Genomic DNA, 25130 nt, shown 5'->3' with positions numbered 1-25130 from the left:
CCCCTCTCCTCAGAAGTCCTGATGATGTCCCCCATCCCAAGAAAAACTTCAATGAAACGAGTTTTAACATTATATCTGATCAGATGATATTTTATAAATAAACTATCTCATATCTGACACTGTGTAACAAATCTATTCGAATTTAGAATAAACGATTTTTAGCATTCCATATTACAGTGATTAGCATCCATTTCATTTTGATGCGGATCCTGGATCCTGGATCCGGACCGGAAAAAAATAGATCCGGATCCAGGTCACGAACATTTCTTCGAGATTTATTAAATCTTTTTAACAATGCAGAATTGTCAAATTATTTTTTTTGCTTATTTTTATGCTAAAACCTGACAAACTATTCAGAAATCAGGAAATTTTTGCAATCTCTCTATATTCAACAATTTAGATTCGTGTTTTGTAAGTAAAACAGTTTTTTCAGTTTTTTTATCACCACACTATTAGATTTGAAAATTAAAACAACATTTATAAAAGGCGATTTTTTCGCAAGTTGAAATTGCCACACGGAAACCGGTTTTTATAAAATTCAGATCAAAACTTCATGAAAGAACGCCAACTTCATTAACCCTATTCCTGCTGGGGGGGGGGTCAAATTTACCCCCCCCCCCTGTAGTTTTTTTTTACATAACTCAAAAAGTATTGGTCTAAGGCTGTTGAAATTTTCTGACTTTTCCTACATACCCAAAGCCCTCCCTTTAGGCCTAAAACCGGGCTTTAATATTTACTGCATGAGTCCTCAGGCACACTGCCTGAATGACTGCTTTTTCCTGTAACAAACTAAATCTTTGTTTTGACCCACTTCTACATGTCAGATTTTGATAAAATTTAGCTTTTTGGAAAGCCTTTGACATAAGGAAACGAATTGCACAAGAAAAAAAAAGTAAATTTTTTGCAAACAACCTGTCAAAGGAATTTTGTACATTTTTAGTTTTTCTTGATTAAAAATCAGGTTATTTAAAATGTTGCAAAAATTTTTGCATATTTAAAATCGCATGGTCAAGGGCTTTTCAAAAGTGTATAATTTTTCATTTTTTGGACAAATTTTATTTTGCAAACATTTTTACTATATAACTGGATTTTGCGATAAAAAATTCTATTTTTGCAAATTGCAAATTTTTTTGCAGATTCTAAAAGTAGAGCACATGAGCTTTCCAATGATGTATCATTTGTCATATTTGGAAATCAAACATCGGATTTAGAGGGGGGGTCAAATTGACCCCCCCCCCCCAGCACATCCTGGTTTTCAAGTACCCCAGCAGAGATAGGGTTAACAAACGGGGAAACCCCGATCACTTGTACCACTTACAATATATCTTGAATCTAGATGCCACTTTGTCTATCTACTTTTCTCTTCTCTATTTTTCCGTCTATTCATGTATTAATTTTGTCAATCTATCATTTAATAATTAACTATCTTTCTATTTATCTATATCTCAGTATACCTTTCGAAATAATCTATCCATCGATGTATCTATCTATCTATCTGTCACTCACCTGTGGCGAGTAAATCACCGGCGGCCCGGCGTCGCTTCCTTTCAATCTATCTATCTATGTATTACAGCCATCTATCTATCTATCTATCAAAAACCACACTTGTATCATATCTTCAGTTAATGTTTGGTACACGCAAGCCCACCAACCATTATATGCCTGGATAAGCGCCACTAACAGGTGCCTTAATGCCTCTATTAACAATGAATAAAAGAAGAATAAGATTAAGGCGATAAAAATGTGATTGTTTAAAACCTCTATCAATGGTGTTATGCAATATAACTTTATTTTTGAAACAATTCAGTGATTATATGCGCGCGAGAGAAAATTAATCGTTTAAAAAAAGTAAGCGCACTGAAAAAAATAACAAAATGTAAAAAATACATCGCTGACAGTGACAAATCGACCTAAACTAAGAAACTATTTGCCGATCAATTATGATGGACCAGGAACCAAATATGGAACGCGTTCCTCTTCGAAGCACTTCAATTCGGCTTCGGCGACGAAGAGATCAAGCGAAACGAGAGTTTTTAGATAATCGTCGAAGTGGAGAGTTCGGGTATTCAAGTGCCGGCTGGAGTCAGGAAAATTTAAATAAATAAAAGAAATTTTTAAAGTAAATGATATTGAAAATTTCAAAGATTTTGGAAACGAAATAAGTGTAAATAAGAACTGAACACAAACTCTAATCTTACAATACAATCTTCATATTATTGCAACGGGACGTTCTACCATATATATATATATCAATTATTATGAAAAACTGTCCGATTCACAACGCGGTACCTTCGAAACCTTTATCTGATCAATAATGTGGAAGATATTGTCGTTTTTATAATTTACAAGTATTTAATACTGATAATTCTTATAAGTTTTTCTGCAGTCGAAATGCACAATCCACTTTGTAAAGAAACCACAATTAACAATATATTTTTCATTCTTTTAAAATTCGGTGATGGTGATGGACCAAACCTTTGTAGAGTAAAAAAAGTAGATGTTATAGTTCCACATTTGTTGAAAATATATTTCGGTCTGGGTTGACCCTCGTGAGTTCTAACGATATAATAACAATCAAAATTGATAAAAAAAAAATTTTTTAAATTGTAAAAAATCACAAGAAGATAAAACAAACAAAAAGAATTATTCAAAATGAAAATTTGGGCTGTCAAGGGAAACGAACTCAGATTATGAGATGGAAAAAAGATAATTTGCAAATATTCACTTTTAAATATTTTTCTTGAAATTATAAAAATATTTTTCATACAAAGATTTTATGTATACCGTTGTAAATCTTGCCATGGAGGGTCACTTGAAATTACGCGTACAGTACATTTTATACAGCTCTCACCCAAACATCGAGGCTCGAGCAGTTTGGTTGCAATTACTCCTTTTAAATTCGAAATGTTTAGTACTCTGGGGTACTCAAATATTTTATATTTTATATTCTTCATATTTTATATTCATATTGTAAAATCTATATATATATATACATGACCGAAAAGCTTTATTATTTCGATTGAGTCGTTGCAACAAACTCAAATTTTCTAATCCCTATATCTTTATCATGTTAACTTTATATATTTTAAACTTAGACTATTTGATCTAACAGAAATCGTACTTTAAAAAATCTAAGGTCTACGACATGGGATTGCAAAGATATAGGAAATAGACAATCAAGTTTGTAGCAAAGACTCAATTTCTTTGATAAAAAATCTATGCATCTTCTTTATTTATATTTTTGTAAAAGGGAACTAGAGCGGACTTCACTGACGGAGAATGGACTGAAGAATTCTCCCACAGGTAAAAATAAAACTGCTTTTCCTACACCATGCCACGGTAAACTGGAGATCTTGGTTGAATGTCCTGTGACTCTGAACTTTAGTCTTACGTAGCAAAACTTAAAACTTGGAATTTAGAAAATTTCTGAGGTATCTGAAATTTATATCAGCTTTACAATTTTTCCGTATTTCTAGTATTCTACCCTTTCAATTTCTTTCTGCAAAATCTTAAAGAAGCAAGAACAGCGCCCCATCCCTCTAAAATGATTAAATATTTCCATTGCCAAATAGATTTTTTGATAAAAAAAAACAATACTTTATTAAGAAAACTGATATTGTTTATTTTTTTTAGTATATTTCAGAGGCGTTATGAAATATTACACAATTAAATATGCATTAATTTTAGATCAAGAACTAGAAAACCAAATATCCTAGAAACTAAATCAGACATCAATGACAGGCGAAGAGAGCGTAAAAGTATGATTGAATTTAAAAACTTTGGGTTAATAGACTGCCCTGTTCTGGATACAACAAGTGTTCCTGATAATCACACCAGGAATGCATACGTTCCTGATAAACCAATCAGGAACTCATATTATCACGATGTACGACAAAATGTGCAGGATAGAATGTTTATAATGGATTCCCGCGGAACTCCAACTAATCCTGCAAAACTCCACCAAATCCAACCGAAAAATTCGCCAGATTTGAGAAAAAATCCTCCACTTCAAATCATCTATAGAAATCCCCAAGGATATTCTCGTACTTCCAAATCAGTAGATCGACCAAGATCAACAATTACCGATATAGACGTGAAATCCAAATCCAAACCAAAAAAGTCTGAACAAAAAGCTGTTCATCAGATTAAACCTAAACTAAGAAACCAGATTTACGAACAGCCAACCTCACTTCCTGTTCACATTAGGTTTGTCATGAACATTTATTTAGAAAGATAGAAATCATGGAGATTAAAAGTTTTCTCTAATAAATTTTTAATTCTTTAAATGTAAATCATCACTTAAAAAATATCATATACAAATGACGGTTATATAGGATAACTTAACCCTCTCCTTGTCTATCTACTTTTCTCTTCTCTATTTTTCCGTCTATTCATGTATTAATTTTGTCAATCTATCATTTAATAATTAACTATCTTTCTATTTATCTAAATTGAGAAATCAAAAGCCTACGAGCCAATATATCACAAATAATTTTGAAAATGATACCTGTCTGTCTGAAATCTGATTTTATTTGAATAATCGGTTCTTTGGTTTTCAAGCTTTGGTATTAGCGTTGATTCTTTCAATTTCTAAAGAAAAAAAAATGAATTTATAAAACAAAATCTTTCATTTGTTCATTTTATCCCCGATTGTCAGAATACCCTTAAACCTTTGTTAAAGCTGAAAAACAATTGAGCCACATACAGGGTGTCCCACCAAACATGACAGTTTGTAAATAGTTTTTAATGTCTTCTTCCATAGAAATGAATAAAAATGTTATATGGCGTTCATAAAATACTAAATTTGATTTCAAAGTAAAACATATTTGTAAAATCACTTTTCAACTAGTCTATTTTTTTAAATATTGACATTACTGATTCAGAGCGCTTCCTGCCCATCTTCGATTCGAAAGGGTCGAACTGTACGAATTAAGTATAGCTTTCATAATTCCTGACATTCTAAGATGGCAGTAACAATGCAAATTTGGTCGGCAGTCCCTTTAAAAATGAAAAAAGGTTGTGAAGAAATTTATCTTTTTCATATTTTGCAGAAATGAATGTTATGTGAAATGAAGCTCTTATTATGGTGTACACGCCCCCCCCCCCCCCCCCCCCCTCGCAATAATTAACCTTCAGTTTCTGGTAAAGCTCCCACGCCAAACTAGTTTTTTGGAAGAATACTTAATTAGAAATGTGTGTAAGTATGAATCTTAACCAACAAAACAATTATCAAACGTATTTATAAGTTTTCTATCTTTTTAAAGAAAAAGTGGAAACCTTTAAATCGAAATGAAGAAATGACTTTTTTCATCTATAAATAAGTGTTACTGCCATCTAAAAATTTAGATTAAGTGTCAAACATTGAGTAGGATGTTGAGGGTGTGTTGGTGAAGTGTGGGGGGAGGGGGGGATTAAACATTATAGGTAAATGAAGGGATGATACTGAAATTGAAAAGCCCCAAGGTATCAATCACGTGAAGTGCTGAACCACAAACTCAATTTAAAGGAAATATATATCGCTTCCTGTAATCTATTAACTTTATTATTCATCCTACATAACCCCACCTCATCCTAAACCTTCCTAAACCCCACCTCATCCTAAACCTGCCTAGTGCCTAACCCTACCCTTCATCCGAAACCTTCCTATACCTCATACCAATACGCCCCTTCCCCCCTTATGTTAAACTTTAACTCCCCTACATACAACAATACCGTCTTTCTAAACCATATCCCCCCCTCATCCTTAACCAGCCACCGGTATTCTCCCGAAACCTAAACTATTTTATTCACCCTACACCCCCTCCCCCTCTTTTTACATTCCTTCCTACCTATCATTTTTCACCCCTTCCCTTATCCTCTACTTCTCCAGCCCCTAAACCTAATCCAAATAAATAAATGGAATTTTTAGATTAAAAATCTAGAAATTGGCAGAGATTGACTTTTCAATTTTCATCATGTTTATGACAATTCAATAGGGACACAGATCAGATACAGATACAACCACTTTCAGGGCCCTGGGACATTAAAACATCGGATGACGTCCTTAAAAAGGATAATATTCAGCTCAGACGACAGGCCAAAAATGTGCAGAAAAGAATGCGAAGTCGAAGCCAGGATAAGAATATGATTGATCAGGAAGATAAGATGTCAGGAATGGAGAAGATATTAGGAGTTGACAGGTTGCCCCCTGACATTGCCAAGGAAAGGTTGAATAGACCAGATTTGAACACAATGGACGAACTGAAGAGTGGCGTGGTTTGGGTTCAGCGAGACAGAGTCTTTTCCAGGAAATTAAAATTTTAAGATTCAAAATTTGAAACCTTCAAGATTTTTTCATGATCTTTATACATTATTGTAAAAAATGCGACATTTCAGTAATGTTTGGTTCGAATTAATCTGATAACAAGGACGTGCATTTAATTTTGGGAGAAGCGTGTCTAATTCGGTCCGTAGAAAACCACGATGGAAAAATAATCAATTTTCAGCGACAGAAATTACGAATACCTTAGCCATCCCTTTGATTGAACATTATAAATCTTTTATTCTTCTCAACAGCTCTCTTGAAAAAGAAGACCTATTATTGAAAACATGGATGAATTTTATTTAAAGTTGACTTGGATAATTAAAATTGTAATAAATATGCAGATGGAAGGAAAGATTCTGTTTGGTGAGCCAGGATTCTATTTATATCTACAAGAAAAAGATTAAGCCGTCTCCAGTAAAAGATCCAAGGGAAACCAATGATACATCTAAAAAACTAGAAACACATTCTGGAGAAGTTCTGATAAAGGTAAAAAGATAAATCTCCCTCTCCCACTTCTTTAAAGGGACGGTTAACGAAATTTTTAAGTTAAAGGTGCCGTTAGTTAACAATCTCAATTTTATTAACGGCGTTGACGGAAGATATTCCGCCATTAACGGTTGTTTTTTGCAATTAACGGCATACGCCGTTCAGAAATTGTGCGAAACACACAAAAAAGGTTTCATGCAATCTTAGCAGAAAAAAAAGAACGAAAGTTGCCGTTTTTAAAACCCCATCCGCGTTTCGATTTGGGGTTTGACCGTTAATTCTTTCTTCAAAAACGGCTAATCCGTTTCATTAACAGTTTTTCCCATTCGTTCTGTTTATTTTCGAAAACCTCCGTTTCGTTAATGCCCAGCCCTACTAGCATGTCGGCCGGTTTAACCCACTGCAAGGTTATAATGCAAGGAAAGTTATTTCAGAGGTGTGCGCATCTTTTGTACTGCAGTATACTCTCTCTGGGCTGTAATATATAAGCACAAAACGGATGTCGAAGCCTAACATGGGATCCATCTTACACATAAAAAATATGAAATATTCTGGTCATAGGAAATTATTATTTGGATTATCAAAATGTAATGCTTTTAACCTCCTCGGATACTACTCTTGCTTACAAATTCCGCCCAGAGAGAACTGGTTTCAATATACGCAACTGCAATTAACTTTCCTTGCATTAAACCTTGACCCACTGTTACTCCGACACATTATCAATTATTTCTCCTACACAAGATCCTTTATATGTCAAGTTGAACTGATTGAATGGTACTCCCTGTACTCTAATATGCACCTGGATAAATGATATGTAAATCCGTCTGGAAATCTTGATACGCTCCAACTTCTTATTTAATCTGTTCCTTCATGCTTTCATTCCTTCATTCCTTCATGCCCTCATGCATATCAAACACGTAAGAAACCTAGACGGTATAATTTGTTCATACATAAGCATAACCCCCCATTTGGTCGGCAGTNTAGATATCTAATATATTTAAGATATCTAATATATTTAAGATATCTAATATATTTAAGATATCTAATATATTTAAGATGTCTAATATATTTAAGATATCTAATATATTTAAGATATCTAATATATTTAAGATATCTAATATATTTAAGATATCTAATATATTTAAGATATCTAATATATTTGACGTCATTTTTTTCAATTTTTCTGTTTTCACCTCTAGTTTTTAATATTATTTTCGTTTCAAAAAATGTAGGAAACATTTGTTTTTAATTTCCACAGCCCGAACATCTTTCCATGGGTCACTCATAAGAGTAATCCCACAAACAATATGACCTTGATGGGATAAGTCGTTTCGACTTTTTATGGATACAAACAAAACCCCAAATATATAAAATAGATCCATTTACGTTGGTTGGATGGAAATATATAAAATACATTTCTTAAGGTTGGTTGGATGGAAATTTATAAAATATATTTATTAAGGTTTCTTGGTTGAAAATATTTAAAATATATTTATTAAGGTTGGTTGGATGGAAACATATAAAATATATTTATTAAGGTTGGTTGGATGGAAATATATATAATATATTTATTAAGCTTGGTTGGATGGAAATATATAAAATATATTTATTAAGGTTGGTTGGATGGAAATGGATGGAATATATTTAGAGGAGAGGAAGGGGTATCTAGTGATATCTATACATCTACAAAAAGAGGCTAAATTACTTCTTCGTCGAACCGAGGATATTAGGCAACAATGAAATCATATTTTTGTATCGTTTATTATCTTAAAAATCACTTTTTGAAAATTACAGGGTGACACAAATAAAAGGAATTAGCGTTTTAAAGCCCCAATAAACTTTTGAAAATAATCCCTCTTTTTTGGGTCGCCCTGTCTTTTTTAAAGATTTCACGAAAATGTTGGACCGGATGCTTTACATAATTTTATAATTTTATACTTTTATTAGATTTGCTAACTATAAATATATTTTACCTGAGTAGAAATATTTCACACAACTTTAAGCCAATCTTATTTGTAGGTATCATCGAGGATTCTGTTAAAAATATATAAAATATAAACCTTTAAAGTTTAAAAATTATAAAAATAAATAAAATTTATATCTTTTAAATTTCTAGGATCAATTCCCATGTATTTACCAACAATGTATGGTTCATTGACTATGTCCAAGATCAACGGAAAAATTATATTTTTTCTCTTATTTGATAAAAAAAAATTTCAATGTTTGATATTCAGGGAGTGGCACAGAATCTTGGTGACGTGGGCTGAATACCAAGCACAATCCAGGAATCCTTTATATTCATTTTATTTCTATAAATAAAAATTTAAGAATTTTTTTTTAAAAATTCTCCAAAATTAATATTTCTATTTTTGATGCTTTTACGTTACTGTAATTGCTAAAGAAGTTTATCTATTTTAAGCTGTTTTACTAGAAATTCATTACATTTAAATTTTTTGAGAAATAAAAAAATGAAAAAACATATAAATAATTTACTAGAATGAGATCGACTGAAGAATTTTGGTCCCGTCGCAGTTATGTTGAGGCGACAGATTTAGAAGACTGGCTGCTCAGTCGAAAATTGAACACGTCAATTCGAGGCCGTCGCGCTAAAAGCGAGGACAGATCCTCAAAACCGTCGAAAATTTCGAACCGGAAAGAGTTGGACTTAAAGAAGTCTGTTCCGAGCGAGGATTCCGGAAATTCGTCGCTAAACACGTCGACAACGGATAGTCGTAGATCACGTCGAATTCTCAGAGAATAATAATTGGAATTTCGAAATTGAAAATCCTCAATTTTTTATATTTTACTCCTGCAAAGAAATTATAATAATTTTTTTTCCAAACCAGAATGAAAATAAAAACATTGTCATCAACAGACAAAAAGATTTATATATTTGTTATTTCTATTTTTCAACATTACATATTGGCTTAAGTTCCACTGCACCTCATTCTGCCTAAGTTAAAGTACAATTGAATTTTAGTTTTATCTAGGTTGTCCCAAAACAGAGGAATTAATGGACATATATTAATTAGTTTGGGATTAACACCTTGGATTTCTCGCAAACAAAATAAGTTATGCAATCTTATTATACCAGTTAATCTCAACTATAAAACTAGATAGTTAATATCGATTTTAAAATTGTGGTCTGTCAGTCGGAGATATTGAAAACTCTGCATAAGATTTCAATTTATGAAATATATATTTAGAATTTATAAAATAAATTTTTAGAATTTAAAACAAATTTAATTTCTTTAAATTTCTAATAACAATTTCAAAGATATACCACGTATAGAAAAGTTTAAGACACCATTTTAAAAATATCTGTGACGCGTGCATAATTTTACCAATTTATGTTAATGTTATAACTAATCAAATTTGTGGGAAAATGTTAAAGTTGTTGCCTTTTTAAAAAATTGTAAACTTTAGAGAAATACTGAAACTTTTGTGAAAATATATATATCAAAACTATTAACATTTTTTATTTATTTGGAATTAAAAAAAATTCTTTTTTGTAAAACATAAATATTTCAATGAAAATGACCAAAAGGACCAAAACTTCTTTTGAATATGAATGTGTCTATACTAAAATAATGAATTAAAGTGAGAGTTCGCGAAAAATGAAAGAGGGTACTGGGTAGGCTTACAGCCAAAATAAGCGCTTTGATCGCTACTGATCTTCCTTCTATCTGTTGCGCCTATAAGGAGAAAATTGTTAAAAACGACTTGCACCGAAGAACGTATGCATCCATACAAATTCAGAAAGTTGCAACATTCAACTCGGATCGTAAAAAGTCAATTTAATTCCGAACAAATCATTCAGATATTACAATCAATAATCATCGATAATTTTTCGACACATTCGTATAAAGCTGATATTTCATAGCATTTTTTTATTTCTTATTTTCTGAAAGTTACTTTTAAAATCATTTATTCCTGTTTTGAGGATTTTTAATACTGGAGAAGACTTTTTCATACTTTCCAGGAATGTTTGAAAATCCAGCGGCAGCGAAATATCATTTAAAAAAACAAAATCAAAACATATTATAAAATATGAACTATTTACGAATGCGTCAAAAATAAACGATGACTATTGTTTGTCATACCTGAATGATTTGTTTGGAAATAGTTGATTATTTTACGATCCGAGTTGAATATTGCAACTTTCTGACAGGGGCGTAAATAAGGATTCTGTAGGGGGGGGGGTAAAATTTCATGATGTATATCAAATTATTGGTTTTATTTGTGTTTGATTTGCATTTTCCACTCATTTCTGGCATTTACAAACTCCACCAAATAAAGGCTTCATTTATTACCTTTCAGCTTACACCATGTTTTATACCCTTCAATATATTGATTCATTTTACAAATAAAAGTTCTTTTTTAAGGGGTTGACGACGAAAAAAGGAAATTTTTAGTTGTTGCATTCAGATTTGGCTGTGTTCAATTCAAATCTTTTTCTTTTCTTGTGTTTTTAAAAACATTTATACTTTCAACAACTGTAAAATTAACGATATGAGTCAGTCAATTCTTTTCATGTGTGCAGTGGCGCTCCGCCAAAGAAAATTTGTTAACCCTATCTCTGCTGGGGTACTTGAAAACCAGGATATGCTGGGGGGGGGGTCAATTTGACCCCCCCTCTAAATCCCATGTTTGATGTCCAAATATGACAAATGATACATCATTGGAAAGCTCTTGTGCTCTACTTTTAGAATCTGCAAAAAATTTGCAAATTTGCAAAAATTGAATTTTTTATCGCAAAATCCAGTTATATAGTAAAAATGTTTGCAAACCAAAATTTGTCCAAAAAATGAAAAATTATACATTTTTGAAAAGACCTTGACCATGCCATTTCAAATATGCAAAAAATTTTGCTAAATTTTAAATAACCTGATATTTAATCAAGAAAAACTAAAAATTTGCAAATTTCCTTTGACAGATTGTTTGCAAAAAATTTGCAATTTTTTTCTCGCAAAACTTGTGCAATTCGTTTCCTTATGTCAAAGGCTTTCCAAAAAGCTAAATTTTATTAAAATCTAACAAGTGGAAGAGGGTCAAAATAAAGATTTAGTTTGTTACAGGAAAAACAAGTCATTCAGAAAGTGTGCCTGAGGACTCAGGCAGTTAGTATTAAAGCCCGGTTTTAGGCCTAAAGGGAGGGCTTTGGGTATGTAGGAAAAGTCAGAAAATTTCAACAGCCTCAGACCAATACTTTTTGAGTTATGTAAAAAAAACTACAGGGGGGGGTCAAATTGACCCCCCCCCAGCAGGAATAGGGTTAAGTACCTTGTTTAATTACAGATATAATTAAAAGAAATAATCATTTATATATTTTGAAAAAAATACATCAAAATACTTATATAATTTTAATCATCTACATTGAAAAAGGACAGATAATGTTACGTTTTCTCCTGAAGTTATAGAATATATGATTAGTCATTCTAACCAACATTCATAATCTTATTTCATTTTCGATTTTATAGAAAATCGTTTAAAGAAGATAAACAGGTTATCAAATATGATTTGCGAGAATGTTCTCTAGATTTGGAACTGAGATTTTGCCACAAACTCAAATATTCTAATCCCTAAATCTTTGCACCGAGTGGTGTAAACCTTTGATATTTCAAATTTAGAATATTTTATCAAAATAATTCAAAGTTTGAAGTATCTGCACATTTGAATTATTTTCGTGCAAATTTTAAAGATATTCAATTTTAAAATTAACCTTTTTTTAAAAACAAATTCTAGGGGCCCCAGGATTCTAGGGGGGGGTATTTACCCCCAGGATTCTAGGGGGAGGGGGGAATCCCCCAGGAATCTAGAGGAGGGTAAATAACCCCAACAACCCCCCTTATTTACGCCACTGCTTCTGAGTTTGCATGGACGCTACGTTCTTTAGCATGAGGAGCATGAGTCATTTTTAAGAAATTTCTCCATATAGACGCAACATTCCCTTTAATTGAATTAATTTTACTAAGTTTGCAAAAATCAGTTGGTAATATACTTTCCATATATCCAATTAGAAAATGGATTGATGAAGGGAAATTGGTCTCTACGTATACTGATATGTGTGCCTGTGATATTTGATCTAACAGAATTCATGATTAAAAACATCTAAGGTCTACGACATTGGGTTGCAAATATATTGGAATTAGGAAATCAGAGCTTGTGAGTTTCCCTGCAAAGTATCTATGTAAATGACCGATTTGCCTCAAACTTTTATTGAAAAACTTGGGAACTTACAGGAACGTTCTCAGCTCATGGTTTTGATATTGTTTGTTGAGTGGGTCCAACAATAGCTAAAATCATAATTTACGATCCAGCGTTGCCGGGTAAACGGTAGGAGCAACTATAAGTACCCTGGGCAATGCTGGGTTTTCACATTATATTTTGTAAACCATGTAATTCTACCATTTTTATTTTTAAATAATTAGATTATTGCTTTTAATTAAAAAATAACTTACAGACGACTTACAAATGTCTATAAAATATTAAATAAACTATAAAGAATACATAACATGTTTACAAATTTATCTTTTTACTGTAGCTATTTAATTCAAAATTTTCAATCGTTTTCAAATTTTCGCGGACTTTTCAGTTATATTGGTTAAAATAATAAATATCAACATTTTGATCTAAGCACATTTTTCATCTTTGACAATCCGGCGATTTAAAGGCAAGAATGGTAGAATACACTTCAGAATTTCCATTTCTTAGTGTTCTCGATGATAATTGTTTCAATTAAAATACATATTGATATATCAATGAAATTATTTGACATGTCCTGCACAGTTTTCAAATATAATTTGAACCCAACCAAGGGTCTCCATAGTACAACTCCTTGCTCCCAGTCGGAGAAATAATGCCTAAGAAATGCAGGCAAATAATAAAGCCAAACAATCCAGGCCAAGTCTAAGAGGGTATCAAACCCAAAATATGTTAGTACATAAGATGCTAGGCTGGCAAGGGTATTGAATCCCTTTTCTCATCTGGAGATACCAAGTCTGTCCCATTTAAAGGGCGGTTTAAAGGGCGGAGCTAGGGTAAGATCAATGCTGGAGAAAGGAGTGAAACAGCATTTATCTATTCGGGAAAGAAAGCAGTATTGTCGGCCATCTTATCCCTGGGATGCCCCAAGATTTGGCAGTTAGCTCAAATAAGTATCTGAGCAGAAGAGTTGAATGGAAATATTTTTGACCCAGGCGAATATCATGTGTATTTAGATCAACTTTAGTTGGTCCAACACTAATCATTTGTATTGTTATGATGTAAATATAGTTTGTGTGGAACAATGCTTCATTATTCCACTCAATCTTGGTTTTTTACTACAGAGTTCTTTTCTAGTCTACATGGTGACATCCCAAGTTTTGGAGTAAGCACTTTAAAGTTCATTCATTCATTTAACATAGCATCTACATATTGATTCAACACTAATCAGTAAACAAAGACAACTATAGAGTATACTGTCCACTCAATACTATGCAACGATCGTGTCAAGGTTTGAAATTGGAGAGTGGGTCTGGATTTCTGATCTGAAGATTATACCTGGAAGTTGTGAAAAGTTAAGATCATATTGGCCTGGACCATACAAGATTATCAGGAAAATATCTCCAATGTACTTGCGACGAAAACCCAGGCTGGTCAGCTTAGTTGTAATAAAAGAATTCCGAGGAGATAATGATGCTTATAGATTTCCTAGTGATCCATCACATTCTGCAATATTGGAAACAGTTGAGAGAAGTTACAAATCTCATACCAACTCCAACAGTTATGCAGGGTGATCCAACAGATGTAATTAGCACAGGAACTGGAACATTGTCATATATGGAAGATAATATGTCTAATGACGAAGTAATGAAGCAGTTAATCTTGTTCCTGAAAACCGAGCAGAACGTGACAATGGAATTACGGAGAACAATACATCTGTAGGTATAGAAGCACCCTCTTGCCCCCCTATTTGTCTCCAAGAAGATGAAGTTGATATGGTTATGTGGAATAAGTTCATGGAAACCCAAGACAGAGTTGGAATCTAGCTGTCAATCAGTAACACAGGTTCTGATATCATTCTAGAACCAGACATCAACATGGATACATTGGATGTTACCAGAACTCAGAAATGACAGAGAAATCAGCAACAAGGAAAATCAAGGTGGAGACACAGAGAAGGGATCAACAGGAGTCAACGAGATATCCTTTTTGTATCCTATGAGGAACTAGAAAATGATACTAGATGACTTGGATCATCCTAAACAATGCGAATATAGTGTAAATTGCCTATTAGTACAATGCAACTGTATGAAAGAGGAAGGAAAACAAACTCGTATTATCCAGGCACCAATGGACCTGGCCTGTACAGGAAAGAACTTCATGCATTCTCTGTTTGCAGCAGAGAAAGAAGAATGGAAACGAAACAAGAAAAATTGAAGAGTGGCTGAAGTGTATAAAATAAGGGATAGATAGCCCATAGTAAATTCCATTTTACATTGTCAACATAGCTAAATGTGCCCATTAGTAAATACTTAAATCATGTATTGCGATTAACCCAATTGAATATGTAGCTAAATATTGTAACATTTAATCCCTTGATTGACATCAATTTAATCCCTTGTTGACATCAATTTCTTACAAGATCGCGCCCTGTGGTAGTGACCTTTATAGATCACCAGAAGGTAGCCATGTGGATTGTGTCCTGATTGAGGCATGGTTCATGGGATTGGAGCCATTTGGATCATGTCCTGGTTGACGCATTGATCAATTAATTGCTTGTGTCCATGTTGACATCAATAGCTTACAAGATCACGCCCTGTGGTAGTGGCCTTTATAGATCACCTGAAGGTAGCCATGTGGATCGTGTCCTGATTGAGGCATAGTTCACGGGATTGTAGCCATGTGGATCATGCCCTGGTTGACGCATTGATCAATTAATTGCTTGTGTCTATGTTGACTTGATAGCTAACAAGATCGCGCCCCGTGGTAGTGTCATTGATAGTTCACGGGATTGAAGCCTTATGTTGACACACCAGTCTGGATACCAGTCCATTTGTGTGTATATTGTCTGAGTGTACTTTGTACCCCTAACCACCTCAAATGTTTGTAAAATGTTTAAAGTCAATGTTAATGTTAATGTTAATGTAAACATTATGTGTAGGTCTAAGCCTTAGCAAGGGCAGTTTCAGGATTTTAGTGCAGAAAATCATCGAAATATTGACTAAAATATTAATTGGAAATTGGAAACCCTTATTACCAGAATAACATTGTACTATGCATGAATCTGAAAAATTTTTACTAAAGCTGAAATTTTATAAATAACAATGGGGGTTCAAAGTTATACAACCCCACAATACACAGCTTAAACGTTGTTTAACAACTTAAAAAAACAAAGAAATTGTAACTGATATGTCCAGGGATCATACTGCAATAGTGTGATGTACTGTGTTAATTTTTAAACATTTACATGAATTGTACACTTTAAACTACTTTTCAGGCTCAAAGGGAGTGACAAAATTCATACTGAGGATTTGTCTAATTTCCCTTCTATTCTAATCTTTGTTCTTTGTTTGCAAGCTTTATATCTTACAAAAGAAATCATTTTTCTGCAGTTTTTAGTGTAATCACTTTGATATTTGTGTAATTGATGATAGATTGGTAAATAACCCTAATTTTACTAAATTAGGGTCAAATTTGTCTTTACTGAAATTATGAACTTATGATTGTCATAAAAACAAAGAGTGAGTAATCGGTGGAGACGGCCTACAGAGAGAGAGAAAGGAGGAAGATCGAATAGAGAGAGACTTAATCAGTAACATCAGTTCAGTTGTGAACACAGTCAAATGAGCAATGCTTATCAAATCAATTAACAAAAAAATTTACTTTTATGAGAAACATTTACATTTTATACACTAAAAGGCAAAATGATAATTTTGTCTGCAGTCATTTAATATTTTTTTCAGAATCCTTTACAATTTTTCCAGAATCTAGTTGGAGCATGAACCCTTTATTACCAAGCAAGTCAACTCTATTCCTGGAAAAGTGATGGACCATGATACCTTTACCAAGCAACCCAACTCCTTCGCTGGAATAGAGATGGACCATGATACCTTTACCAAGCAACCCAACTCCTTCGCTGGAATAGAGATGGACCATGATACCTTTACCAAGCAACCCAACTCCTTTCCTGGAATAGGGATGGACCTTTCTGCCTTTACCAAGCAACCCAACTTCATTCCTGGAATTAAGGTTGAGATGGAGCATGACACCATCTCCGACCTCATCTATTTGGCTGAACAAGCAAATGAAACTGGCATTGAAATACTTTACAACAGTAATATGACAGGGATACATTCAAGATCTTTATTTTTTTTTTTTTTTGACACATTTTTTTGAAATAAAGAAATGCCCTGGATCTGGGTTTGGGCAATGTCCTGTTGACGAACAGCATGTTTTAAAAGTTCAGGAAAAAGTCCAATAACGAATAGCAAAAAACATTAATTTTGTAATAATTAACAAATAGAAATTGTCGTTTTTAAAAATAAAAATGGTTAATTAAAAATAATAAATGGATGAATTTATAATAAAAAGTTAATCCTATAAGTATTCTGATGTTTTTATATATTTCATCTTCAAATTTTTCCAGCTACTTTAAGACATCTAGCACTGCTAACAATTTCTGAAATTTCTTTTGTTAACACTTTTCAAAAAATTGTAACTTTTAAAAAATATGGAAAATACCTTGAAAAATTCTTTCTGTTCTAAATTCAATGATAAATGACTACTACCTATACACAATGTAGATTTCAGAAGTATTAAGAATTTGATAAGAAACAAGATGTTATTAAGGAGAAGGTTTTATTTTTTTCTCTATTTGTCATGTCTCATTTTTAAACAAAAATCATATGGCCTTGTTTTCTTTGCTTGAATATTGTAGGCTTCACTTTCAAACAATATAATGTCTTAAAACACTGATCTACGAGTTATGATCCCCCCAGGTAGAATTTCTGATCAGGTCATTGTGTACAGTGGCTGTACAACAAGAAGTCTAAAATTCCAGATGCCCCCTCTATTACTAATATCTCGATGCTACTACCTGAAAAGTTTCTTTACAATATTAACTAACTGTAATGAATGGCTCAAAAAAAAGTTTGAATGTGCCATGCCCTACAAAGATCAAACAAAATAGAAAAAATTAACTGCATCTGCACATTATCTTTAACTTTAGTTATTATGAGTTATTTTGATTATAAATTGATTTTTGCACTAGTGTTTTTTAGTTGGCTGTATTTGTGAATCTTGATTATTATGAAGATAATGAAAGCCTTGTTCTCAAACCATTCACCAGACGAAGCATTGTATTCTTCATCTTCTTCTTCCTCCTCATATGTTGCAACTGCTTCACACACATGGTTCGTATCTACCGCAACTCAATCAGCTTCAGGAACATCAATCTGATCACTGTGATCAATACATACATCATAGAAACCTACAACCTAATGGCATCTACATATGTGAGTATCAAAATAAAACTGAAAGATGGTAGACTCAACAAATAGGAAAAAGAAGGGCAATTAGCCCTGATGAGTATAATTTTTGTTACAAAATTACAAATTTTAAAAATCAAATCTAAAATCTAAGTGAAAAAAGAATAACTTTTAATTAACCTAAAATAAGGGTGTTTGCGAGCATAACTTGTCTAATTTTCAATATTTATTTAATATTTGAATTTGGAATTTCATTGTAAATATTTAAGTATTTATTATAACCTATTTTATTATGGATATTTTGCTTTTTTCACTTTATAAGGAGGCATTGAAGCTTACATATTTTTTTGACATTTTTATAGAAACTCCTCTTTTAACAAGATTTGCAGAAAAAAAATCAAGTCAAATTAAAAAATTTTCACAATTAGGCTTGAGCTGTAAAAACTATTGTTTATAGTGTTAGGTACTTTCCCAAAGACATTTTCACAAGGACCAGTTCCCAAGTGGCAACTTCCCAAATGTACAGTTTCACAAGAATCAACTTCCCAATTGTTAGGTTAGGCTGTCTGAGAACAGCCACAGCTTGCAGGTTGCAATATAGGCTGAGGTCTGCTGCTAGAATGGGCTAGGCAGCCTATTGCTACAGCTAGAAAAAGCTAGGGTCCCCAGCGCTGTGGTTAGGACAGACTTGGGTAGTTGCAACTTGAGAAATTGCACACTTGTAAGATTTTTTCTTACAAATTTTCTAATTTTTTTCCACGGGCAATGATGCCCTGCACTTCAGCTAGTCTTATTTATAGCTTGTGTGCACAACATAATATCTCTTGTGTTATAAAATTCTCCAAATAATGTCAAGAGTTACATGCATTGATATATCTTGTCCTTAAAATTAGAAATGACTTCTTTCTAGTGCCTGGTAAGTATGTGGACCTCAATGTTCTCCTACATCTCTTGGCTTCTTGGGTTTATTATCAGCTTGATTCCTTCCTACCTTGGGATATTGGTGGCTTTTCTCAACATTGCGCTTGCAACCATTCGACTTTTTATGGTTATCAAGGTAAATTGTCTTGACTATACATACATCACATTGTGTTGAGAAATCAAAGATTTAAACTTTGTCTCTTATACATCATTAGTTTGAGGCCATGATGGAATATGATCCTGAATCAACCGGGCAAGCAATACTCCTGGCATTAATGGTCATAAGCCTGGTTCCCTTTACCCTCCCAACTTATATTCAAACAATGCGAGGTAAAATTACTTTTTAGAAGCTTTCATGATTGATTTTCATCTAGTAACATATCTCAAACTTGGTTAGTTCATTAAAGAAAAATATGAAAAGGATAGTGATAAATGTGGAACCCAAATATGATATTATGCAATTCTGTCAATAAAAATTTTTATAAGACATAGAGTTATAAAACATACTTGGGAAACTTATTAATCTTCATGAAATTTTCCACCACTTCCCTATATAGTTAATGAAGTATTTTTCTCTAGGATTTGTCTCCCTTCAAGTTTCCTACTACAGTGGGCTCAAGGCAACGGATGGACCAAACATACACTCCATGGTATTCACTGCAGTGACACTCATTGCTGGACTCATGATGCTTTCTGTATATTGCTTCAACAAAATCTACTTGAAAAACAAGGTTGTCCACATTGTAGAGAGCACAACAGCCAAGAATATTGTTGGATTCAAGACCCTCATTGGAAGTGTTTTTACACTTTTTGGAACAATTTTATCATTTCTGTTTGTTCAAAAAGCTTTGGGAGGATCTGGTCAGGTTGGTTTGCCTTATGGACCCTTTCTTGGGGCCCTGCTGTTTACAGTTATGAACTTCTACTTTGCTATGAAGAAATATGTAAGAGACTATACTGCACTGCAGATTCAAAAAAAGTGGGAAACGTTCAAGTTCTACTTTTGAGTCAACATCTCAGGATAAGAAGTACTCTTGACACTCACAGAGAAGGGAGATAGTTTTCACTTTTGTGAAAAAACAAACTGATGTAGAAAAAACAAAAAGCAAACTTTTTTTCCAAATGATCTTTTTTGAAAAGTAGCCTTGTTTAAATTAAGAAACAAAACAGTCGTTTTTTATTTCAGTTTGTTATTTGGTTCACAAAGGTAGGTCCTTAATTGTGCCAGCCATTACTTAATGATTTTTTCATGTAAAAATAGCTGAACAAAACTTGAAAACAGCATTAAAAAACATCAAAACAAGTAAATACAAAATCAAAACATATAAGTTCTTTTATTTACCAAACCATTTTTTATTTTCATGAAATTTTAAGCAAGAAGATCCTGTATTTGTTGTGGAAATATCATAACTAACCTCATTAGGGAACAAAGGATTTAAACAGTGCAGATTTTGGGGCCTCTCTATGCTTTCCTTTTCCCCTCTCACTGCTAGAAACAAGAAAAAATGGAAAAACAAAAAGAAGAATCCCTGGTAGGTTGTGAGCTGTGCACAATGATACCGGTTTCATACTCTGTGAAAACTGGAATACCCCTGATAATTAAAGCTTCAACTCCCTACTAAGCATAAGCAGTGCAAGAGATTTTCTACAGAAGTCCCTTATACCCTTCCTCCTAAATATCCCTTATCTCTGTATTTTCCTATTTCATACCTGGATACCTCAACGAACCACTTTGAGAGGCCTTAAAATGGAAAAAATCAACAAGAAGAATTATGTTAAAAATATGTTGTAAATATTTACTATTTCATGTTGTATATATTTATGCTTTCATGTTGTAAATATTTATGCTTTCATGTTGTAAATATTTATTATTTTATGTTGTATATATTTATGCTTTCATGTTGTAAATATTTATTCTTATATTAAGTAAATATTTATTCTTTTATGTTGTAAATATTCATTCTTTTATGTTGCAAATATTTATTCTTTCATGTTGTAAATATTCATTCTTTTATGTTGTAAATATTTATGCTTTTATGGTGTAAATATTTATTCTTATATGATGTAAATATTTATTCTTATATGGTTTAAATATCTATTCTTTCATGTCATACACTTATTCTTATAGGTTGTAAATATTTATTCTTTTATGTTGTAAATATTTATTCTTATAGGTTGTAAATATTTATTCTTATAGGCTGCAAATATTTATTCTTATAGGTTGTAAATATTTATTCTTTTATGTCGTAAATATTCATTCTTGAATGTTCAAAATTACTTATATTTTCCATTAATCTTCTCTTATAGGTAACTAATAACTTGATATTGTATTGAATAACTTGAATAATAAATTGATGTTTTTTTGTACATATTTTTGGTCAAAAAAATGCATCATTTTAACATTTTAAGTAAAGGAGAGTCAATTTAGTTGTTTTTATGATTAAAACATTTAGTGTAATTAGGGTTTCCAGTCGTAATTATGTTACGCGTAACACTTTCTTTTACTTACGCCGGAGCATTACGCATAATTACGTGTTTATTACGAAAGAAAGTCTAATTTCGCATAATTAATGCGTAATTACGCAAAATTACGTAATACAAAACAATTCCATAATAAATAAAGTAAATATTAATTCTCAAAAATAATTATAGCGGGAAAGTATGTGTAAGGATATTCCCGCTACAACCATGTCAAACATTTTGACGATTTTATTGACATTTTTTTTCAAACAAGGAAGGTAAACTTGAGAACGTAGGATGAAATATTAACAAATTTAATAGATTATGTATTTTTTTTGATAAAAATAAATTGTTGGCCCTTTGTTAAACTTTTTAGTGCATCAACATAGTATTGGCTGAAATTTCTGATTCAACTTAAGCGTGACATTGTTTTCCTTGTAAGTTAGTTGTTTTATTTAAATTAAAAGTTAAAACTTCAAAATTTCGTAGATGTACTTATTGCAAAATTTTGCAAAATTACTTTGTAGAAATTATTCGAAGTTACGGCTTAATTTTGCGAAATTGAAGTTTCGCTAATTACGCATAATTAATACAAAATTTTGCAAAATTACCTTATAGAAATTATACGTGGAATTACACTGTAATTACACGTAATTATAGTTTCGCTTATTACATGTAATCATTACGAAATTTTCGCGAAATTATATTGTAGAAATTACTTGAAATTACGCCGTAATATCAAATTCTCGTGACATCAGATAAAAGGTATCGTTTAGCGCCTGAGATTCTCAGGTTTCAGCCTATAACTCCTTTTGTTTTTCCTTTACAGTCCCTTTAAAGAGTTTTATGTCGTCATCATTGTCTCCAACCTCCTGCCTCATCCTATGTGGTTCACGTAAAATTATATACAGGGTATCCCACAAAACAAGACAGTTGGTAAATAGTTTAAAATGTCTTCTTCCATAATTTGATAAGTTGTTTGTTACTAAAGAGACTAATAACATTTTTTATATGACAGTTACTGTATAATAAATTTGATTCCGCAGTAAAATATATATAAGCTAAACATTTTTTTAAAAGAAATAAACTGCAAAAAGTCTTTTATTTCTAATACAGTATATATATGAAAATATATGAAAATTTATTTGAAAAAAAAGTATTTTAGTTGCTCTATTTGGCATTGCCATACTCGGTGTACCTCCATATAACAGACAAAAGTCTGGTGGGTGGGAAGGTACCTAACTGCATAACTATCACAACTAGCACAACTAAAGATACTATTATTGTATATTTTATTCCAATTGATAAAAACATTGCCGAATATAAAGTGTATGTGAACCCCGCTAGATGGTATGCGGGACTGAAGTATATTCTCCAACCCCTTCTATAGGTTCAGTTAAGATATTCTTCCTGGTTTAACTTGAATCCTGCTTCATCTACGCATTATTGAACTTGGTTCATGCAAAGAAGACACTCAACACTGTTCAGCAGTTGTCATATTTCGTGGGACACCCTGTATGTGTAAATACATATATGTTGCATTTTTAGCTACGCTCAAGTTTATAAACGCCGAGTTTAAATAACTACTTTATTACTAAATTTAAAATCTAAATTTATCAAAAACGTAAATATAATCCATAGATAGATAGGTGACGTGGCCGGAAGTCTTCGTCCTGCCGCGTCTAGATCTTTAGATTCAAAACTCCAGAAGTCTCGTCGTCTTCCGCCGCTACGCCACTACGCCGCCACACATTTATATTTTAACATGTACTAAGCTAACCAGGTACATACGGTTATCCTCAAAACTGTGTTTTTTTCTATTATTATCTAGAAATATGTGTGACAACTTTTTCAAAGTTTTGCGCCATTACTGATAAAGATCGTGCAAATGTGTTTTAAATTATAGTTCTATAAATAAAGATGAATTTAATTTAATTTATCAAAAAATCGATTTGTAAAGAAATATTCCCAAAAAAAATGGAATGGAAATTTCCATATTCAGTTCAAGGTTTGCATAAATAGTGTTTCCATATTTTTGATGGATAGTTTATAGAATGTCGTCTTATACCAAGAAAAATTTAGGACCAAGCTGGTGTCGTATTGTTTGCACTAATGATTGATCGGACTAACGTACATTCGCACCAACGTTCATTCGGACTAACGTTTTATTTGAGGGTTAGGTTAGGTTAAGACAATTTCTGGGCCGAGCGCTGCGGCTAGGAAAGGCTAGGGGGCCGGGCGCTGCGGCCTCAAGTGTTACTGATCAGCTGACTTTAGTGCAAAAGTACGTTAGTTCAATCGGACGTTAGTGCAAACGAAATAGCATCACAAAGCTGTAACTTAAAAAAAATCTCTTCAATGTACATCATAAGGTTGCATTTTAGTTTAAAAATTACTCATAATCTTTATAATAGTTCCTATCCGTTGAAACAAAAAGAGACTTGTAGAACTAAAATTTATGAAAGTTATGAAAGTTTGCCATTTTGGCTTGGTTGAGTTTGTAAATTTTTTATCTTAATTTTTCGAACATGTTACAGGGTGTCCCAAAATGTTATTTGATTTCAAAAAAGTCTCAAAAGAGAATGTTGCCATAGAGAGGAGTAGTTAATGTGAACATGGACAAAAAAAAACGATACTGCGGTTATAACATGCAAAATGTATCGTAAATATTGAAAGACAATGTGTTTGTTATATATTGGGTATCTTTTTTAACAAATTTAAAACAAGAGATGTAAATGAAAAAAATTGGTTACATGAACTCGTTCTATAAATCTCAAACAATTTCAGCCACCATGATTTAGCAAATGCAAAATGAAAATTTCACAGCAAATAATTGCAAATTTATTTTATCACAAAAGTACAAAAACATCATATTACTATATATTACACTATAATCAATAACTGGATTGAATGTCAGTAATATTTGGTCCAGTAGTGGTGCTAAGACCCTAAGAACTGTTCCTCAACCTCGAGAAGTCTCATGGCAACTAAGAAAAGTTTACTTTAAGAATAAATAATCTTTTTTATTGTTTTATTAGATCATTGACTAAACCTTGTTATAAAAAGATGAATTCCATAGAATATATATTAGAGGGGAATTTAGAGAATCTCTCGGTATGAATTTTTTCAGTCCCTTTCAGCCTGAAAGGGAGTTCAAAGTGTACAAATCATGTAAATGTTTTACACCTGCAGTATGGAAACAGTACAACAAAATGGCCGTTTTACACTTTTTTCTAGTAAATTCCCCTCTAATATATATTCTATTCTCTTTGCTTGATTCCCAGATTCTCTGTTTCCGGCGTGGTGGTCCGAGTTGATGTCAATGCAATGACAAAAAGGTGTCATCATTAATATAAACATATACCACTGTAAAGGTTGTCCACTATAAATTGAGACAAAAGAATAAATGCTCTCACTCAATTTTGAATTTACTCTGTTATAATTATTAACAACTACTTTACAGGGAAACTAACCCTAACACGGTTGGG

At 32.4% G+C, this 25130-nt stretch overlaps 2 protein-coding genes across 2 annotated transcripts; both read left to right on the top strand.

Annotated features, from left to right (window-relative positions):
• The first annotated feature begins 1451 nt into the window (after positions 1 to 1451).
• Positions 1452 to 9633, top strand: LOC111715791 (uncharacterized). Its single transcript, XM_023491161.1, has 8 exons — positions 1452 to 2087; positions 3251 to 3303; positions 3688 to 4206; positions 5976 to 6287; positions 6646 to 6790; positions 8405 to 8520; positions 9025 to 9075; positions 9287 to 9633. The coding sequence occupies exons 1-8, from the start codon at positions 1941 to 1943 to the stop codon at positions 9549 to 9551; spliced, it is 1608 nt and encodes a 535-aa protein (XP_023346929.1). The 5' UTR covers positions 1452 to 1940; the 3' UTR covers positions 9552 to 9633.
• An 8464-nt stretch (positions 9634 to 18097) lies between these two features.
• On the top strand, positions 18098 to 20400 carry LOC111715789 (uncharacterized). Its single transcript, XM_023491157.1, has 4 exons — positions 18098 to 18288; positions 19172 to 19318; positions 19398 to 19512; positions 19762 to 20400. The coding sequence occupies exons 1-4, from the start codon at positions 18184 to 18186 to the stop codon at positions 20187 to 20189; spliced, it is 795 nt and encodes a 264-aa protein (XP_023346925.1). The 5' UTR covers positions 18098 to 18183; the 3' UTR covers positions 20190 to 20400.
• The last annotated feature ends 4730 nt before the right edge of the window (positions 20401 to 25130 follow it).

The sequence above is a fragment of the Eurytemora carolleeae genome, unplaced genomic scaffold, assembly GCF_000591075.1.
Source record: "Eurytemora carolleeae unplaced genomic scaffold, Eaff_2.0 scaffold1871, whole genome shotgun sequence".
Lineage (NCBI taxonomy): Eukaryota > Metazoa > Arthropoda > Copepoda > Calanoida > Temoridae > Eurytemora > Eurytemora carolleeae.
The sequence above is the reverse complement of the archived record's forward strand: the minus strand, read 5'-3'. Positions and strand labels throughout refer to the sequence as shown.